The sequence below is a fragment of the Thunnus thynnus genome, chromosome 8 (assembly GCF_963924715.1).
Source record: "Thunnus thynnus chromosome 8, fThuThy2.1, whole genome shotgun sequence".
NCBI classification, from domain to species: Eukaryota; Metazoa; Chordata; class Actinopteri; order Scombriformes; family Scombridae; genus Thunnus; species Thunnus thynnus.
Genome location: NC_089524.1, coordinates 19,403,114 through 19,421,422, shown reverse-complemented (window position 1 = coordinate 19,421,422; position 18,309 = coordinate 19,403,114). Strand labels below are relative to the sequence as shown.

The 18,309-nt window shown below is 41.9% G+C and overlaps 1 protein-coding gene across 1 annotated transcript in view; it reads right to left on the bottom strand.

The window, feature by feature from the left end:
• Positions 1-5,821: 5,821 nt before the first annotated feature.
• acbd6 (acyl-CoA binding domain containing 6) overlaps positions 5,822-18,309 on the bottom strand; it is a 31,290-nt gene continuing 18,802 nt past the window's right edge. The window contains exons 7-8 of the mRNA XM_067596984.1: positions 8,560-8,590; positions 5,822-6,788 (exon numbers count right to left, since the gene is read on the bottom strand). Coding sequence (XP_067453085.1) covers positions 6,634-6,788; positions 8,560-8,590 — 186 coding nt within the window. The 3' untranslated portion in view covers positions 5,822-6,633. The remainder of the gene's footprint in view (positions 6,789-8,559; positions 8,591-18,309) is intronic.

Below are 18,309 nucleotides of genomic sequence, written 5' to 3'. Positions count from 1 at the left end.
TAAGGTGCGTACCTACGAGCATGATTTGTGACATCACAACTAGTTTGGAGCCAATTGTGGTCCAGTATGTAACTTACTCCAGTGTGAAAACTTGACGCCTCCGGTGCACACCGAGAATGGACTTTTCAGTGAAATAAGAGACATCTTGTGTCCAATAGTTAAACTTTTGGTAAATGTGTGAACCAAATTTCAGTCTGGACTGAAGTTGTGGACCACCTGACAGACCAACATTGCCATCCTTTGAGCTGTGCTGCTAGCGTGGCCAGAAACACTCAAATTTATAAGATATTGGATCTAAAAAATATATCAAAATCAGCCTTAAAATCACCATGTGTATGTGTTGAATGTAAACTCCTTTTCGTGTCTTTGAAACCTCCAAATTCCCTGAAACAATAAGGACATGACCTCGGTGTTCTCTGGTAGTTGTGGCCCTGACTATACTGTAAGTGTGTGTGTGTGTTCCTGCTTAGACTTCGCTGTTTCTCTTAGTATCACTTTCTGCATTACTAAACCTCTCAGGTTACAGTGGATTTATTCCCTGTAACTATGGTGTTGGCTAACTATAGAATTATAATGAAATTACACCACAGTGTACATCTGTATGAAACTCATTTGTATGCAGCAACGTGCAGCATTTGTCTGAGAGCAGGCCAACCTAACCGAAAACCTAAGTGTTATCGATTCCTTTGTGTTTTAGCTATTCCTGATACATTATAAAAACAAAAAGCAAAGAGTCAGCCTGGTTGGAGTTTGCACGTTTGCATAAAACGCCACAAATTGAGCTGATTTTTATTTAAGCATTGATTGGCTTGGCTATGGGCATTAATGGATAGGCTCTAATAGTACTGCCTTACAAAGATAAAGAGCCACACAGACAGTTAGGATAATTTACACGCCACTTACAGCACTAGTATACAAATAAATCTGTGGAAACTCCACCACTGTTGCTTTTGCGAAGATGACAAACACAAGCACAAATGCCATTATCATCGATCGCAAGGCTTTTATTACAAACTTCCTGAAGGAAACAGTTTTTTTTCTCTGTCTGAAGCAAAAGGGAATAAATTAACATGCAAAATAGATAGGATTTGTTTTGGCCCCGAAAGTCAATCTAGCGGCATGAAGACAGGGCATTTTTCACCCCGAACAACTCCATCCTCCCTGCAGTGAACAATGATCCGCAGGATGACGGAGTGAGTCTTAAAGAGGGGTTGGAGTCAAACAGAGGCCTTTCAATGTCACCCTCAAGGTTGTGAGCTCGATGCTGTTTAAATGTGAAACTGGGCCTTTTCCACTCAATAATCATCCTGCTGCGCATATCAGATAGATGACAGGTAACCAAAGGAGGAGGGTTCATGACTACAAGAAAAACATGACAGATACTGTAGTGATGGTAATATGTTTGGTGTATTGAGGGTCTCCAGTGAGGTTCACTCGTGGTTTACATGTGTCATAGATACTGGACTGCAAACCAGACTTTTTACTGCTTGTTGGCTTATCTGAAGTCTGAAAGCTCAAGTCCTGAGGAATCATTTGTTTATCACCATAAACTACACATTAAGCTTTAGAGCCAAGCCTTTGAGCCACGCACACACAACCTTGGACAACACTGAATGAGTCTCTCTGATATTAGTGGGAAGCATTTCAGCAGCAGCATAAAGCGTTTCTGCTTACTGTCAGGTTCCCAGCCACAGCGCTCAGGGTGGATATGCTGCAGCGTGAAGAGAACGAAGAGGAGGAGGAGGAAGAGGAGGAGGAGGAGGAGGAGGAGGAGGAGGAGGAGGAGGGGTAAAGGGTTGCATTAAGAGCTGGCCAAAGCAACGACATGGTATTGCTTTTACAGAAGGGAGAAAGGAGAGGTGAGGTAAAAGAAGAGAGAGCCAGTGTGGAGAATGATGGTGAGAGAACGATGGAAACGGGAGTGATGAAAGTGGTAAAGCAGAGAGATGGAAGAGTCTTCTGGAGGAATTGTTTCCACGACGCACACACATCCACAAATACCTCACAGGTGCTGGGCAACAAACATGCACTTCGAAAACAGGGCAAAATAAAACAGGATTGCTATAATCAGACAGACTTTTAGCAATTTCTCTGTTTTCTGTATGAACCTTTTTAAGTGCTTTATGAACTGTACACATGATTTTTTTCTGTTTCTGATTGTGCTGTTTTGTACCAGACCTCATCTCTTCTGTGTCCATACAAAAATTAAAAAATATAAGTATTTGAAAAAAAACAAACAACAAAACAAACAGGGCAAAATACTCTTACATTACTCCCTGTTCTTCATTTGTGTTATGTGGATATGATTGATAATGTTGGTCATGTAAAGGGGAAAATGTGAACATGCCTGCACTTCAAGATAATTAGTGATGAAACATGTCATTGTTTCCTAATTAGATTAATTAAATATATACAAGGACATGGGAGCATGACAGTTGCATCCAGTCATAGTAAGCAATTGTATTGTTAATAAATAATCTGTTAAGTGTAATAAACTATCACATTGTAATATGGTTAGGGTTCAATATTTCCCTTTCCAAATAAAATAATTAATAATTAATAGTCTTAAAAAGATGTTTGTTTATTTGTCAGATCAATAGTATAAGAAACAAGAACCACATTTTTAATATTTTGTATGTAAGGTGTTGAAAATAATTTACAATTTCATGATCACCCCTATGAGATGAACACTGTCTAAAGGCCCTGCACTCTCACACAGGTGTTTTCACTTCTCCTGGCTGATTAGACTTCTGCTCAGGTCAGAGTCTGGTGGAGCTTTAGTGGGAATTATGAAAATACATGAAACTATATAAACTAATAAGAACGATAAAGGTGCAACAAAGCTAACTGGGTGTGTGTCAAACACAATCTCAACACACCCACACAGTCCTCAGAACACGTCTAATCAGGCAGCATTAAGTGAAAACAGCTGTGTAAGGCTACCAAGAGCGTTTAAGGCCTTTAACTAATTATCCTATTAGAAGTGACATAATTAAAAATTTGACATGTCACAGTAGGAAAATCACAGGTGTGAATAATACAATTAATTGATGGATGAATTCCATTTAGCTGCTTCAGTTTCACGCTGCATGCTGACTTACTGTCACCGCTTACTGGGAGCCCTGAATACAACGGAGCCATCGTTATAGTTATTAGTGACACTTGTGCTTTTCCTACTACAGTATGATGTCTGCTGTGAAACAGGCCTGTTGTCCTTTCCACTGGTTGAAGTGAGCAAGACACTGAACCCTTGAATTGGTCCCTAAATGTGAGTCATTTTAAAAAGAATTCAGCTAAATTAAAGTAATGTTAAGAAAAAACTCACAAAAACGAAAAATGTCACATTTAATTGCTTTGAATCATTTGTTTTGTGAAACATTGTGTTTTTGTATGTTTGTGAATATTAGCAGCAAAAAGTCTCACTGAATTTCCCTCTGAAATGAAGTGCAGTGAAAGTATTAAGTTGCACAAAATGTGAGTACTTAAGTAAATGTAGTGTATTACTTTTAACCTCATAAAAATGCATCAACGTTAGGAACGGCTGAACAATGTTGGGCCTGGGGTGTGTGAGTCTGCGGTTTGGAGAGTGAGGGAGCTGCAGTGTCAAAAGTGAAAAGCTCAGAGGAAAATTGAAGCCCCATAATGGAAGCATAATGGGCTTAGTGTCAGAGTCTTGCAGACGAGCCGGGGGGGACGCACGGCTGCCGTCACCCTCTCTTACCTCAAGCCAGTATAACGGGGTTTAGGAAGCAACGAGGAGACAACACTCGGCCCCAAACAGGCTTTAGAGATACACCAACAGCCTAATGGCTGCATGTGGATGGAATCCATAACAATGCGATGGTCACTGGTTGTCTCTTTGTGGGATTGTAGCGTATCGTGTCTCAGACTCAGGTTGAATACTCAAAAGGTTTCCTCTCAACTCACCTAAGACTCCTTCTATGGTTTCTTCTCAAAATTCATGAGGGGAGATGAAGACAATTTCATTGAGGAAGGCTCCATGGCTAGACTTTCCAAAAGTGAATGAGGATACTTTTGGAAAAAAAAAAAAAAAAAATCTCCCATGTGATTTGTAAAGGAGGGAAGGACAGGACGTGGATGCAGCAGATATAGACATCATGTACAAAGATTCTGATTCCCCTCATGTATAGCAGAGATGCACTTGCATTTCAATTCACTACAGTCACTGTGCGACAGCTGTCAAGACAAAAATTGAATTTGAAGTAGTGCCCCTGGTGATGACTACAAATGCTGGTCAGACCATCTCCTCCTGTCATAGAAGAGTGAGTGACTGACAGACTGCAAGCAGACATGTTGAGATGGTTATCTAACGCCTTGTGTCAAAGCAGATTTCCAGTTAAGTGAAATGCTGTGGACGATGAGGGTGGGGGCAGTGTGTTAGAGAGTAAAGGATTAAGCTTTGTCCCCACTGTTGTGTACAAAATGTGCATTTGCATCTTCATGAAGCTGTAGTTAAGAACTAGGATCCAGATTTAGTGTATTCTCATCTGTTGGAGTGTGTGTGTGTTTGTGTGTGTGTGTGTGTGTGTGTGTGTGCTGAGGCAGAGAGAATGTGCTGATCAGAGGGGCTGGACGACAAGTAAAGCAGATTTGGACTCTGCTGCCTATTTTTGGAGAACATCCAGATCTCTCCTATATGACATAATAGTAAAGAGGCAGGTTGTAGAGACATACTGTTGTGTGTACACCATGCTGTGTGTATACTGTGCGGACTTTGACGATGGGCCAGTTACAGTGAATGAGATGTGGATCAAAGCTGTGAATTAAAACAAGTGTCTTGGACTGAAAATTAATTTTCTAATAAATTGTATGTACACTGTATGTTTATAAGGAATGTCTGCATGTATTACTACTATTTTATTTTTTATCACTTTTAAGGCTTGTCTCATGTTTTTGATGTGTTGCATAGTTAGTTAGCAGCATTATATTACTTACAGGCCAAATAAATGGGGTCTCAGGGGATTAACTGTATGTATAAGTGTTAATTTGTATGGTAGCATTATTGTTTGGACTCAGTCATGTTGTTGGTGTAGTTATGTTTTTCACAATTAATTTAATCCCTAATCTGTTTTTGACAAGGCTGCCTTCTAAGCACTTTGGTTCACTTTTATGTGACCCTCCCAATTTTCTTGCATTACTGTAAATGATGCTTTAAGAAAAATGTTGCCTGCTTTTTGGGGGATGTTTAACATGACTTAAGTCTTCCTGTGAGGTAACAAAAAATGCTAGTTTATTCTGATAAAGCTTATCCCAAAGTATTTGACATTCATACAAGGTTTCCAAAGTAAGAGGATGGTAGAAATACACTTGGCTCAGTTAATTTAATCTGTATTAATAATGTACAGTTTAGGTCAGGGGTCAACAACTAGGTTCAGGCAGGTTCAGGGCCTGTTTTTTCAACATTGTACATTCGGGGACTAATGCTGTAAAGGCACAGTGGAAATACATCCCTATATGTCTTATATATGTATTGTGTGTTTATTTATTTCAATTTACCTTAGAATAAAATGTATAAACAGTTAGGATTAATCTGGGGTCAGGTGACATTCTTTCAGGGGCCAAATATTTTTGTTGGAGGGCCGGATTTGGCCCACGGTCCGCCATTTGCCTACCACTGGTTTAGATTTAATGTGGTGATCACTAAGGTGCGATGTGGGTTTAGGATGGTTTTACTATTGTTAAAGCTACCACTGCAGCAGTGTGTGTTAGTACAATAAATGTTTCAGCATGATAGCGCTTGTCACACTCGCTGTCATGTGACCACTAGTGTCAGTTACATAATTAACAGAGAACAAAAACAGATTTTGCTGAAGACTTTAATAGTGACAAATGACAAATGATTAAAGCATTCCTTGGAACGTAACACAACTGAATCATGAACAAACCTGCAATAATGGAAACAATCAGAGGGATGACCCAGACTGAAAGGTCCGGCTGGTTGTCAGACCCGGGCAGTAGAAGTGGGTGATATGTATTTTCTATTACAGTATATGATCCTATATCACAGTAGCAATATATATCATAAAGTTTCTGGTAATGTGTACTGTTTAAAGACAAAATAAGCATGTGGGAATGTCTGTTTTTGGCTCCTCCTGTGAATGAAACACCTGACAAATCCAGGTACTTTATCACATTGATGTAACAATCCAATATTGCTATAAAGCAGTCCTGCTCATTGATTTGCAACACTGCCTGCAACGGTGGAATATGATGAAAGGGTAACTACCTCTGTATGCAAACATCTCACCAGCTCACAAATCTATATCATCATCATATCACCCAACCCTACTGGGCAGATAAAGTCAATATACAGTATTGAGATGAACGTAAACACATGTGGTGCGCTTCATTTCATGCGTCTTATCGAATGGTCGGGCTTCTGTTTACACCCTTAGCCAATGAAATCAAACTCACTCTTCAAGTATTTAGAAATGAAATCAAATAAAACCCGGAGCATCCTGGTATATTAACTGCTGGGGTTGAACAGAGTCTCTTCAGGGATGAATGAGGGATGGTGGGAAATCTGGGCTAATGAGTCGAGCGGGGATGAGACTAGGACAGGGGTGGGTTGAGGGTGGGGGTGGGGGGGTTGGGAAGGGGCAGGCAGGTGATCTAGCCTTTCGGAGCAGTGTACTGACGCAGGAGGGAGGAAATGGCGCTGGATTCAGTGACCTCCTCGGGGAGAGAGCCCTCCATGTCTTTGATGGACGGGTCGGCTCCGGCGTTCAGCAGGAGCTCCACGATGTCGGCAAACTCGCACGCCGATGCTACCGGAAGGAGAGAGAAAAATAAAGGACAAGTTGAATACAGCAAAGTTTCTGCAAGGCAAGTAGAGAAACTGTAAAACAATACTGTTGATCTAATTTTCATAACTGGGAATTTGATAAATTATTCCAGCTCATTTCAGATTGTATCAGGTTTCAGGAAGTTTGCCTCCTTCCTTTCTTTTAAGCATGTAGTTTGATACAGTATGTACAGTCCTGCAGTTAATGAAAAGCCCATCTGCAGGTCCAGCACTGACACCGGCCTGGACCTGTGGTTCCCTCAAACACTTCATTTCTGCCCCATTGGCAATTTGTGCCCCACTAAAAGGGTCCTCTCTCTTTCTTTCAGTCTAAGGTGGAGGAGAGTGGGGAGGGGGGTTTGCACTTTCTTAACCCAGTTAGTGGGTCCCTGCGTTCCTGATGCACCTCTCGCCCCTCTGGCACCTCGTCCCCCCACCCCCACCCCTCCTCATCTCTTCTCTCTCTTCCTCTCTCTCTCGTCGTGAGTGCTCTTCTCTGTCAGTGTCAATCGCTCACTCCTTTTAAAGAGCAGACTCTGTGCTCCGCCATGATCGCTGATGTCAGCAGCCGCAGTGATTGACAGCCAGGCCTTTTAACCTCCAGCCCAGGGGTGGCTGGCGGTAGTGTGTGTGTGTGTGTGTGTGTGTGTGTGTGTGTGTGCGTGTGCCTGAGATATGATGATACATAGGAATGCGTGTGAATGTGTGCACACGTGTGAGCTCGAGGTGTGTCTATAGTATATATAGGCGTTTTAAAGAATCGCTAATGTTTCACCCACTAAAAAAAGGAGCTTGGCTTATTTTTGCAGTGACGTTTGCAGTTCTCTTGTTGCTCTAAACAGTGTTTTATTTAGCCAGCGGTGTGTGTGTGCGTGTGGCGGGTGTCTCGCCTGGGCCTTGAGCTGTAAAAAGTGGCTGGCCCTCAGGGGAGCCGTAGAGGAGGAGAACAATTTATGGTGAGCAGTAAACCCTCAATTAATCACTTGCCAGCCACTGTGGCCCTGTGCAAAGAGAGGTGGAAATGAATTTTCATTCTCTGCTATTTGTCTCTCGGAGTTCATCGCTTATGTTTATTAGTCATCTTTTTATGCCCCATCCTCAGGGCTTCCTCTGGTGAGTGAGTGTGTGTGTGTGTGTGTGTGTGTGTGTGTGTGTGTGTGTGTGTGTGTGTGGTCCTCCAGCGGGCGATGCAACATGCCCACTCCATCGCCACCAAGCAGTGGAACAGATGGTGTAGCCACACACATACACAAACACACACACACACACACACACATACACAAACACACACACAGAGGCTCAGAGGACAGGGGAACCGCCCCTCAGGGACATGTGTGTTGGGGCATGAGAGGGTCAGGGGAGTCTGTGGACCACTGCTGATTTCCTCTGGGAGGCCTGGCGATTATCTTGCACACATACACACACACACATGCACAAACATACCAAAGCACACACGCACACATGCACCCATGGGATGAAAGAGAGAGGAATGAGGAAAAACTCGAACGGATGAAAAACAATAGTAGAAAGTAGAGATGAGGGAAGATGACAAATTTGAGACAAAACAAGCTGCTGTTTATAAAGAGAGTGCGCACACAGACAACTAAAGATGTCAGTGTACGATAAATGTGAAGAGTTTAGTTCCATAATGAGACATCCACTATCTGAAAAATAGACACAAAAAGCTTCATAGCAGAAACAGAAGGTAAATCATGCGTTTGGAGCGTAGAGATTAATACGAGAGGCCTCCTTACCATAATGTAGTGCCGTCTGTCCTTCATTATCCTGTAAAAGACAAAACAAAACAAGTCGTTACTTCAACAGGCTTGTGACCAGGGAAGAATAAATAACGACAGAGAGTGCTGATTGTAAGAATAATTTAAAGAATAAAAAATATATATATTGCCAGCGTTTGTGAGTGAGCTCAATTACTTCCCAAAGAGTCAAAAGGAAAACTTTCAGCTGCTAGAATACCAATTACCTTCTAGGTGTTGGCTGTGGACAGACGGGGGGCCTTGTTTTCATTGTGCTAAAGGGGGGCTTATGAGTAGATGAGATATTGATTTGAGACACACGTGACCTGCGAGTCAAACCCGTCAACTTCCAGCTCGGATCAAGTTGATCCAACAAGCGACGGAAAATCAACACATTTCGCTGGAGCCGCCACAACATCAGAAAAGTGTTAGCACCAAGTTTGCATCTCAAGTCATGTCGACTGCTCCTTGGTGTGCTAGTGTTTAGAAAAAAACTCAGACAGACTTATAAATAAGGCTGTCGTGATTCTACGTTTCTCTTATTATCAACAAATCCCATTAAAAAAAACAAAACCAACAATTCTTTGGTCTGTTTTTTTAAAACAGCTAGGCACTGTAGTTTTTTTTTTTTAGCAAACATTGCTCAAACCGGCAGGGACTACAGTATTTTCAGCAGTGGATTGATACACATTTGGTGCTATTGTGAGTATTTACAGCAGCAGGACGATGTACAGTATGTGGAACTGAATAGATTACAGTGGCTGTTAAGTCTATAAGCACAGAGAAATAAGCTCTATCAGGCTTCAGCAACACAGAAAATAGTTGCTAGTAGTATCAATTAATTGCTCGTTTTGTTGACAACAAAGAAAAATACACAATATTTCCAGCCTCATCCTTTAAAAGAATTGACCATGAAAGCTACAATACAATAGACAATGGAAAGAAGATTGAGTGTCAGAAGCTGACCAAAAAAAAAATCAGTGGTGGTCTCTTGTATACATGTGTGTGTCTTTTGAAGAGTAAAATGATACTTCAAGGCGTCAAGGGGTCAATGGTAGAGATATAATTCTTGTTAGGACTGTGGATTGGCGATAGGGTGTGTGTGTGTGTGTGTGTGTGTGTGTACAGGTATTATAAGACACAATATATGACAGGCATCATCAACAGAAGATTCAGTTCTTAATCACTGCTCTGGCCTGCCTTTGCACCTCATAATGATGATAAATGGTCAAATTGTAGCCTCCTTTCGCAGAACAAGAGCAGCCGTTGAGCCAAGAACAATGGCTTCAAACGCTCAGAGGCAGATTAAAAGCCAGCAGGCTCTTTGACATTTCCTTCCCTGCTGTAAAATGTCACTGCGGTGGAAATACTTCCAAATTACTGAAACTGTTATGGTGAAATTATTCATTAGTCTTTCCACCTTTGCCCCGCTAACAGCAGATCCTCTCATACACCTGTTCTTGGTTACTTCCATGTCCTTCCTCCTCTCTCTTCCAATCCTTCCTCTTCTGCTTCTTCTGACCTCTCTTCCTCCAAACCACACCTCCCTCATTTCTTTTCTTTCATTACCTCACCCGCCGCCATCTCTCTCTTTTTTCCGTCCGCCCCCTCTCCTTTCCCCCCTTTTTCCTCTGCTTTCATTACCACATCCACCTTTCTCCCTCTTTTCCGTTCAGTCACCTCCTCAATCTTAATCCCTTTCCTTTCAATCCCTCATCTCCCTCTCCTTCCTTCCTTCTTCTTTTTCCTTCCTGGCCGGGGCACGGTGTAGAGTGATCCTATTGTTGTGTTTCTCTCTCTCTCTCTCTCTCTCTGTCTCAGGGGCAGCACTTCAGGGACCTGCTGATTGGATTAGAGCTTTCTATTCCCTCTGGGTGGATCGCAGAACACAGATGCAAATCGCCACCAGTGGAAAGCGTCCCGTAGTTAGCCCAGGACAACAATGCTGTCTGTCTGTGAGTCAAATCACAACCTGCCCACATCTTGTCTGTCTTTCACAATGAGAGGTGGGCGAAATTATACTTAAGTTGACAAATTTAGATACAATTGCCTGGAGGGAGAAATTTTGTTACCCTGCAGGCATCGTTTAATATACTCAAAAATGAAAAAAAGACTCTTTACAATGGGACAGTGACAGATGTTTACAGCCGGGGTCAAGTGAAAGACCCCGATGCACATAAATACATACAGTTATAATTAAAGTGTAAGGGGTTTAAACTCTAATCTGCAGCAAACACTAATCTGCAGTTAGTTGTTCAACAAGCACACGTATTGACACGCACATACAAAAAATAACGAATGAATGGTTGATAATTCTCAAAATAAAAGCTTTACAGTACAGAAATGGATTTTTAAAGTACAATGAGACTGAAAGCAATAATAAAATACAGATATACAGTATGCTGCCTGTGTTTGTGAGGGACTATGTTGAGCATACATGCGTCTTGCATGTTCATGTGAGGGGGGTCAGCGGCCTGTCCTGTCAGCGTTCCCTAATGCTCCTGGATCCAGGACGGAGGCTTGATGGAATCATAGGAAATTGGATTGTCTTCCATTTGCTTTGGAAGCAGCCTGGAAGAGACACTCGCTCCCCTCCCCTCCCCAATCCCCGACCCCCCCTCCACCCCCCCCAATACCTGCAGTTAGCTACCGTGGCATTCCCCCTTCGCCCCCTCTCCGGTGCACCACTGTTCCCATCCCATTACGGAGGCATGTCGCACCAAACCCTCTGCTTTTACATGTCATCCAAAGTTTCTCCTTGCGGTGCAGAAATGCTGGGCTGGATGTCAGCAGAGTGCTCAATAAAGCAGCTGCTTGCACAATACCAGCAGCAGAGATCCGGCACTGTGTAGTGTATCACCCTAATGGGGCGGACCAATATGCTTAGGAGCAGCATGGATAGGGATTGATCTATTAGTACAACTGCAGTTTTGCTGAATTTAAGTCACACCAATCTATCATTTCTACCACAAAAACGATGTGAAGCAAGATGGATGAAAGAGAAGTAGAGCGAATCAAGGATATAGAAAGATATGCTGCACAGTCTTATTTCTTTAAGCCCTAAAAGATCAAAATGATAATACTGTAACTGGTATGAAATTGGTCCAAAGAAAGAAAAGAACAGAGGAGAGGGACCGAATGATTGTGTGCACAGATACACTCGAGTCTATCAAAAAGCAGGACGACTCAAAGTCAGGCCGAGGCCATCCTGGAATGAATAAAAACCTTGTCTGTACTGTAGCTCTGCTTATCTGTAGAAGAACACACAATGGGACCGTCGCTAGATGTTGTGTTCATTCTGGAAAGCGGTTGAACTCGTTTTCTCCATGAGTCTGCTTTCAAACAAATCTCAGACGACTGGACAAGAATACTCGACATGTTCAACCTCAATCTTTTTACACCAGCATTAAGTGGAGGGATCAGGGTAATATCAGAGACGGGAAACTTAACCAAGTCCGGGATACAAATAGGACACAGAGGTCCCTTGAGTCAATGTCCACTTGAAACTAGATTTCATTCTGCCTGCGTTTCATTCTGTTTGTCTGTGTCCGAGCCAGAGAAGAGATTGCAGGTAGAGGTTAAAGGTCTGTCAAATCCAACCGCCAGCTGTGTGGAGACTATGTATGTGCGTGTGTGTGTGTGTGTGTGTGTGTGTGTGTAGTCTCTCCACAGACAGTAAAAGCTTTCACACCATGCCAATACGTCCAATCTGTGTATGATGGTATAGAATTTTCTCTCCTTATTTTCCTACAATTTTCTTGAATGTTGCTCAAATCAAGCCCTTTCTCTTTCTTAAAAAAACAATTTGTTTGTGGGTCTTTGTGTTTCGACCATTTAGTGTTTGATGTTTCTAATATCTATTAATAAGAATAGTGTCATCCTCAACAGTATTTATTGTAAGGTGGACAAAACATTATTGGCACACAGTGACTTCATCACTGTCTGTAAATAAAATACAACTTAAAGGTGCCATGTGGCAGAATTTATCATCAATAAATCATTAATTACTACATTTTGAGACATTAGTATAATTACTGTAAACAAACAGGACCACAGCCAAGATGATTGGCAGTCATCTTGGCTAAGAAGGTTTTCTTCTTCCAGAGTACGCAGAGCTATGGCTTTAAAAGATTCTTGTGATGGAAAACTGTGGATTACTAAAAAAGAAACAGTGAAAGAAAAAAACGATAACTTCCAATTTCCACTTCAGTTTACAGGAGAAGCCGATGAAGAGGTGTCTTAAGTTGCACTTCCTCTAATGGTCACTAGAAAATTGACAAACCTGTTCTTAAAAAAACATGCTTTTGTTTTAGCTTAAACTCTACTACATCTAAAGTATTTCTTTCTCATCACCAATTTTTGCTCTTTCTTTTCTGCTATCCTACTTCTTCAACTTAAAACTTCCCCATTTCTCTTTCTGTGTCTCAGTAAACTTTCTAAGGTCTCTTCCTTTCCCCGCCTCCCCTTTTTCTCCCCCCTACTGCCCCTGACAGCAACATTAAACAAGTGGGGAAAAATGGACAAGCAATTATGATTTATGATCAATGCATGCAGCAGCTGCTGACTTTTATAATGACAGTGGCTGGGGGAGGGGGAGGAGATGAGTATGTGTGTGTGCATGTGCGTGTGTGTGTGCAACAGTCTCCAGGGTGTGTGTTGGGAAGATGAGGGGTGAATCGATAGGCGACTGGGATCATTGGTATGCAGATTCCAGCAGATAGCATTATGATGAGCAGGTGCCATTAATCAGAGAGCAGAACACACAGATCTGAGCAAGATGGAGGAGATGAAGATGCTCGTTCACTTCACCAGGTCGCATCTGTAACCAGAGCAGCTACTGTGGCGCCATCAGCACAGATCACACAGTATCAACTTCAAGCATCACACTGGTGGTCGTGCTAAGAAAATTGAAAGTCAGCTTATTTCAATGTCCAACGCCAAATGTACTGTTACATGGTATTGCGGTTTGGACAGTCTCCTCTGTGGGATTTTTAATGCAAAAATGTCAATGTTTGCTAAATGCATCTTCTTCTAGGATTTTTTTTCCTGCCACACAGCAGCTAACCCTCACGTTTCATCATTCGGACCAACAAGGAAGAGTTTTCATTCCTTAAACCAATAATTTAACAAAAACCGGCAGAATAAATGACACATAAACGTGTGTCACGTTGCAACAAATCGGGTCCACATCTTTTGGAAATCCCTGCATCCAAAAATGTCACATTCAAGAGCAGCCTGCAGCATTAAAGGATAGTTTCACCATTTTTTCCAAGTCTGTCTTAAAACAATAGTCAAGTTCACATATTGACAGTGAAACAGGTTCAGATTGCTGTGATCATTCCTCCTGTTCATACTGGCCATTAAAAGATCCCTTCATGATGTGTTTCCAATGTCCACAGTCCTCCTTTCTATATTTAGAAGTTTATCTGAAGCAAATATGAAGCTTCAGCTGTCCAAATTAGTCAAATCAAGTGGATATCTTCCAAAGTTTCAGCCTTTTTAGAACATTACCTCTTTTTGTTACTATCCTTCCACTGCAGCTCAACAGGGAAACATTGTCCAGGGAAACACAAAGAGGGAATTTAATATTAAAAACACAAGATATCTACTTAATTTGTCTATCTCAGACTGCTGAAGCCACATATTAGCTACAGATATTATAGAAACTTGTGAAAGCCTGTGCTTGCACATGAATTTGCTCTGTGTTTGATATGTCTGTGTCATGTGTGTTTACCCTCGTGTGTGTGCGTGTTGGGAAGGCCCCCGTGTTAAAAGGATCTGCAGACTGGGGGCCAGCCCTAATTAAATCTGGGTCTCCTCTCTGAGCAGGGAGAGGTAACCTTGCCACTCAGTGTGTGAGCACTGCCACCTACGGTCAAATTAGCTGTGACGCCAAACTCGTTGCCCTTCACACCTCCTGGATGTGTCCTTCAGGTGCCCGGGTGATCCCCCTTCTCCCTCACACCCATAGCTGCTAGCAGCATCATTGCAGTATGGGGGGGAAACCCTGAAGGATTCAGGGGTCCAGAGCTGACAGAGGTCCTGGAAGATGCCAGGGATTATAGATATTTATTATGTCACAGTTGCAGCTCAGAAAACGCAAAAGTGAAGCCCATCTTTAAACTCCAGCACAGGTTAAAACAACCCCTGTGGGTCGAGGACAAAGGGTAACAAGAGCGTCTGAAGACAAGCTCAATCGTAGGGAAAGCTCCTTTAAAAGGCTGAAAATATCTTTACCCACAATAGTCCCTTTCTCTGTCAAACAAGACAAAAGAAGCCTCCTTGTTTTTTTTTCCTCCAAGCTTCCCCTTTTCCCTAAATCTCTGTTCTCTGCTAGCCTGTTTTCTTCATGCACATCCTCTTCCCCTCTACACTTCTCTCCCCTCCCCATGTCGCCAAGCTTGCTTGTTCCCGTGGGACACCTTAGCCTCCATTAAAGCCATCAGAGAAGAGGATAAGGTTGAAGCTGAGAATTAACATCGCTAGAGGCCCCCCGTCTGTCCTCCTGTGGCTCATCGATGATGTTTAAAAAGAAATATATGAAATAAATAAATGCATAAAAGAGTGTAATATGAAAATCAATGGCCAGGCAGCGGGGGCTGCGGCTGAGGCATTTGGAGTGAGGGACTCATAAAGCTGAGTACTGCGGGAGACTGATGGAAGGCAAAACACTTACTTTGTTTATTCTCTCTCCTCACCCCCATCCCCTCCCCTCGCTGTCTGTATCCAGCTCTCACTCTCTCACTCTCTTTCTCTCCCCCCTCCACCACCTCCCCCCCCCCCTCCTCCTCTCTGTCTGAAACGGTCGAGGACAGCTTTAATGCTCCTGACAATTTATGTGGACGGTTAAGAACGATGGAAATCAAATAGTTGAGTGTAGGCAAGGCCCAGTGAGAGGCCAATAAGAAAGAAACAACAGCTGATGATGGCAAAGAGGACTGTCACCTGCTGGAATGGCTCTCTAGACTGCACTATTACTGTCAAGTCGCTGGCTCTTTTCTGAGTGCTCATATTATAGATTCATAACTGTATCTGTGTCCGATAGGCCCTTTAACAGAGCACTGCAACAGCTGTCATTTCATCAAGTCAAGCTAATATGCAGCAAGTACTAAATATGAATCCTATAAGACCAGCTTACAGTGTGGTTTATAAAATGTCAAGCGCTGTGTGCGGTGCCTACGGTGTGTGTTACCTTTTACTAACACACTCCGATTCCTATTTGCCTGAAAAATTGTACGCTTTTAAAGACCTGTCTGAAAGATTCTCCTCTATCCATTTAACAAGTCTTAATCTTCCCAAAAGAAAAATAAACACCATAAAATGTCACAAGAAACATTACCTTCCTCTACATTAACAGATGCATCAATAGTAATAATGTCATACACTGGCAGGTCGGCGGGCGCAAACGTACACACACAGGAAAATGCAAGAGCAATATGTTACAGTTGTGCTGTCAGTGGGCCTATTATAAAGAGGAAGGCAGGGGGAGCTTTCTTAAATGTCTGTATTAATGTGTGCAGTAAGCTGTGGGAGTGTCTCAGAGTCTAGTATTAATCTGTGGCAAGAAGCCAAGTGTGTGTGTGTGTGTGTGAAGGTGCTCAGTGTATTCATGACCAGCTATAAAGGTGCAGTGCCATTTTTATGCTGCAAGCTGTGTACACATGAAGCAAGAAACACGCATGTGGAGCGTCCTGGTAGCGGTTATGTGGCATACAGCGTATATACATTGTGTGTGTGTGTGTGTGTGTGTGTGTGTGTGTGTGTGTGTGTATTATGTGTTATGTGGCCTACAGCGTACACCACATAAAACCGCAAAGTCCTGGGTTCGACTTTTGTCGTCGCATGTCATGCCCCCTTCTATCTCCCCTTGTTTCGTCTCTGTTTGTCCACTATCAGCTGTCCAATAAAGGTAGAAATACCCAAAAACACCTTAAAAAAAAGAAAGACGCATGTGCACATTCATACTCACAAGCATACTGCTACATACTATGAATGTGAGTAGTAATGCTGCATACTGCAATGCTCATCATTTGCTCCATTTCTCCCTCAATCTGATTTTATTCTCCGTTGTTAGTCTTTAAATCACCAAAATATTCCTTTTTCTTACTTTCCCACCTCGCTGCCTTTTCTTCCTTAAAGACCCTATATATTCAGGAGGAGAGGTTGCACATTTACACACGCGCACACAAACACACATGCACACACACACACACACACACACACAATTATGACGAATCTTGCTGGATATTTGTTATGACTGGGCTGACTGAGCCATTAGTTATAGGAGGCAGTGCTGGGAAAGGGGAGGGATACAAACGTGTAATAATGCCTCCACCATAGAATTTCAATCAGCTACGGTGGTGGTGGTGGTGGTGTGTGTGTGTGTGTGTGTGTGTGTGTGTGTGTGTGTGTGTGTGTGTGTGTGTGTGTGTGTGTGTTTACCACTTTGATCACACAAGTAGTTGACACCACAGTAGAGGACACAGACGAGAGGGTTCGGTCTTCTTTGTGTGCTACAACAGCAGGCCGAGCTTGACTTGAAAAAGAAATAACGCCCGTATCAGAGCTGAAAAATTTAATTTTTGCTGAATATTGCGACTTCAATATGAAATGTAGTAAATACTGATAGGTTTTACTATGCTTTTCCATGAAAAAAATGTGCATGAACAGATGCTAATGCTTAAGATTTGTTCAGTTTGATCAAATGAAATATTTTCTTTGACATGCTACTTGATTTGTGATCAGAGGATTTGGCACAACCTGAGAATACCTTATTTAGGAAGCTGTCCGAAACCCAACTGCTGCCTCGTGCTATTTGATAATTGCAGTAGTCCATATTTATACAGGAGTCTGACTTTTTATATTTTTTCCATTAATTTACCATGCAGTACATCTGCAGTACGTCCTAGCAACACTGAATTATTAAACTAAATAGCAACATACAACAGTTTTCTTCAATGGCAGTACTAAGTTGTGTACATCTTATCAAACTGTCACTTAATCGGTTAGCCTATCGACGACAAACAAAAATTTTGATAATTGATTCATTGTTTAAGTCATTCATTCACACTTTCTCTGGTTCCAGCTCCTCAAACACAATATACACCTTTTCTCTTTACTTTCACCTTGTATGATAATCTTGAATCTGATTCTTGTGAATCTAATATTTTTGGGTTTTAGACTGTTGGTCGGAAAAATAAGCTTTTTAAACATGTCACGTTGGGTTCTGGAGAACTGTTACGGCCATTTTTCACTTTTTTATGACGTTTAGCAGACTAACAAATTAAGTGAAAAAATAAATTATAGACTGAAAATAATAATTAGCTGCAACCCTAGCTGGTATATCAGCTTCAGCTTTTACCATGCATTTACCTCAATGTGATTTCCGTCTTCACTACACTTTGTTAATTAAAATGGTTGTCGAAAATCATTAGTCTAAGATGCACAGCATAAAAATTATAAATCCAGTACAGAGAGCTTGACAGTAGGTTTTTCAGAATCCTACATTACACTTTTAAAGAAATAATTTGTTTTTTTTGTGTCAAAAAAACCTCAAAACCAAAACAAAACTACTTCACAACAGATGTAACAACAGATACTAGAACTATTGTGCAAATATGACTGTTGCGACTAGAGGAAAATATCCTATTAGAGTCTCCTAAATTCTTTAATGACATCTGTCAGCATGAATCCGTAAAGTCGAGGTGTCACATGCCGTCATAAATTCACCGTTTTGCTCCATTAGATATA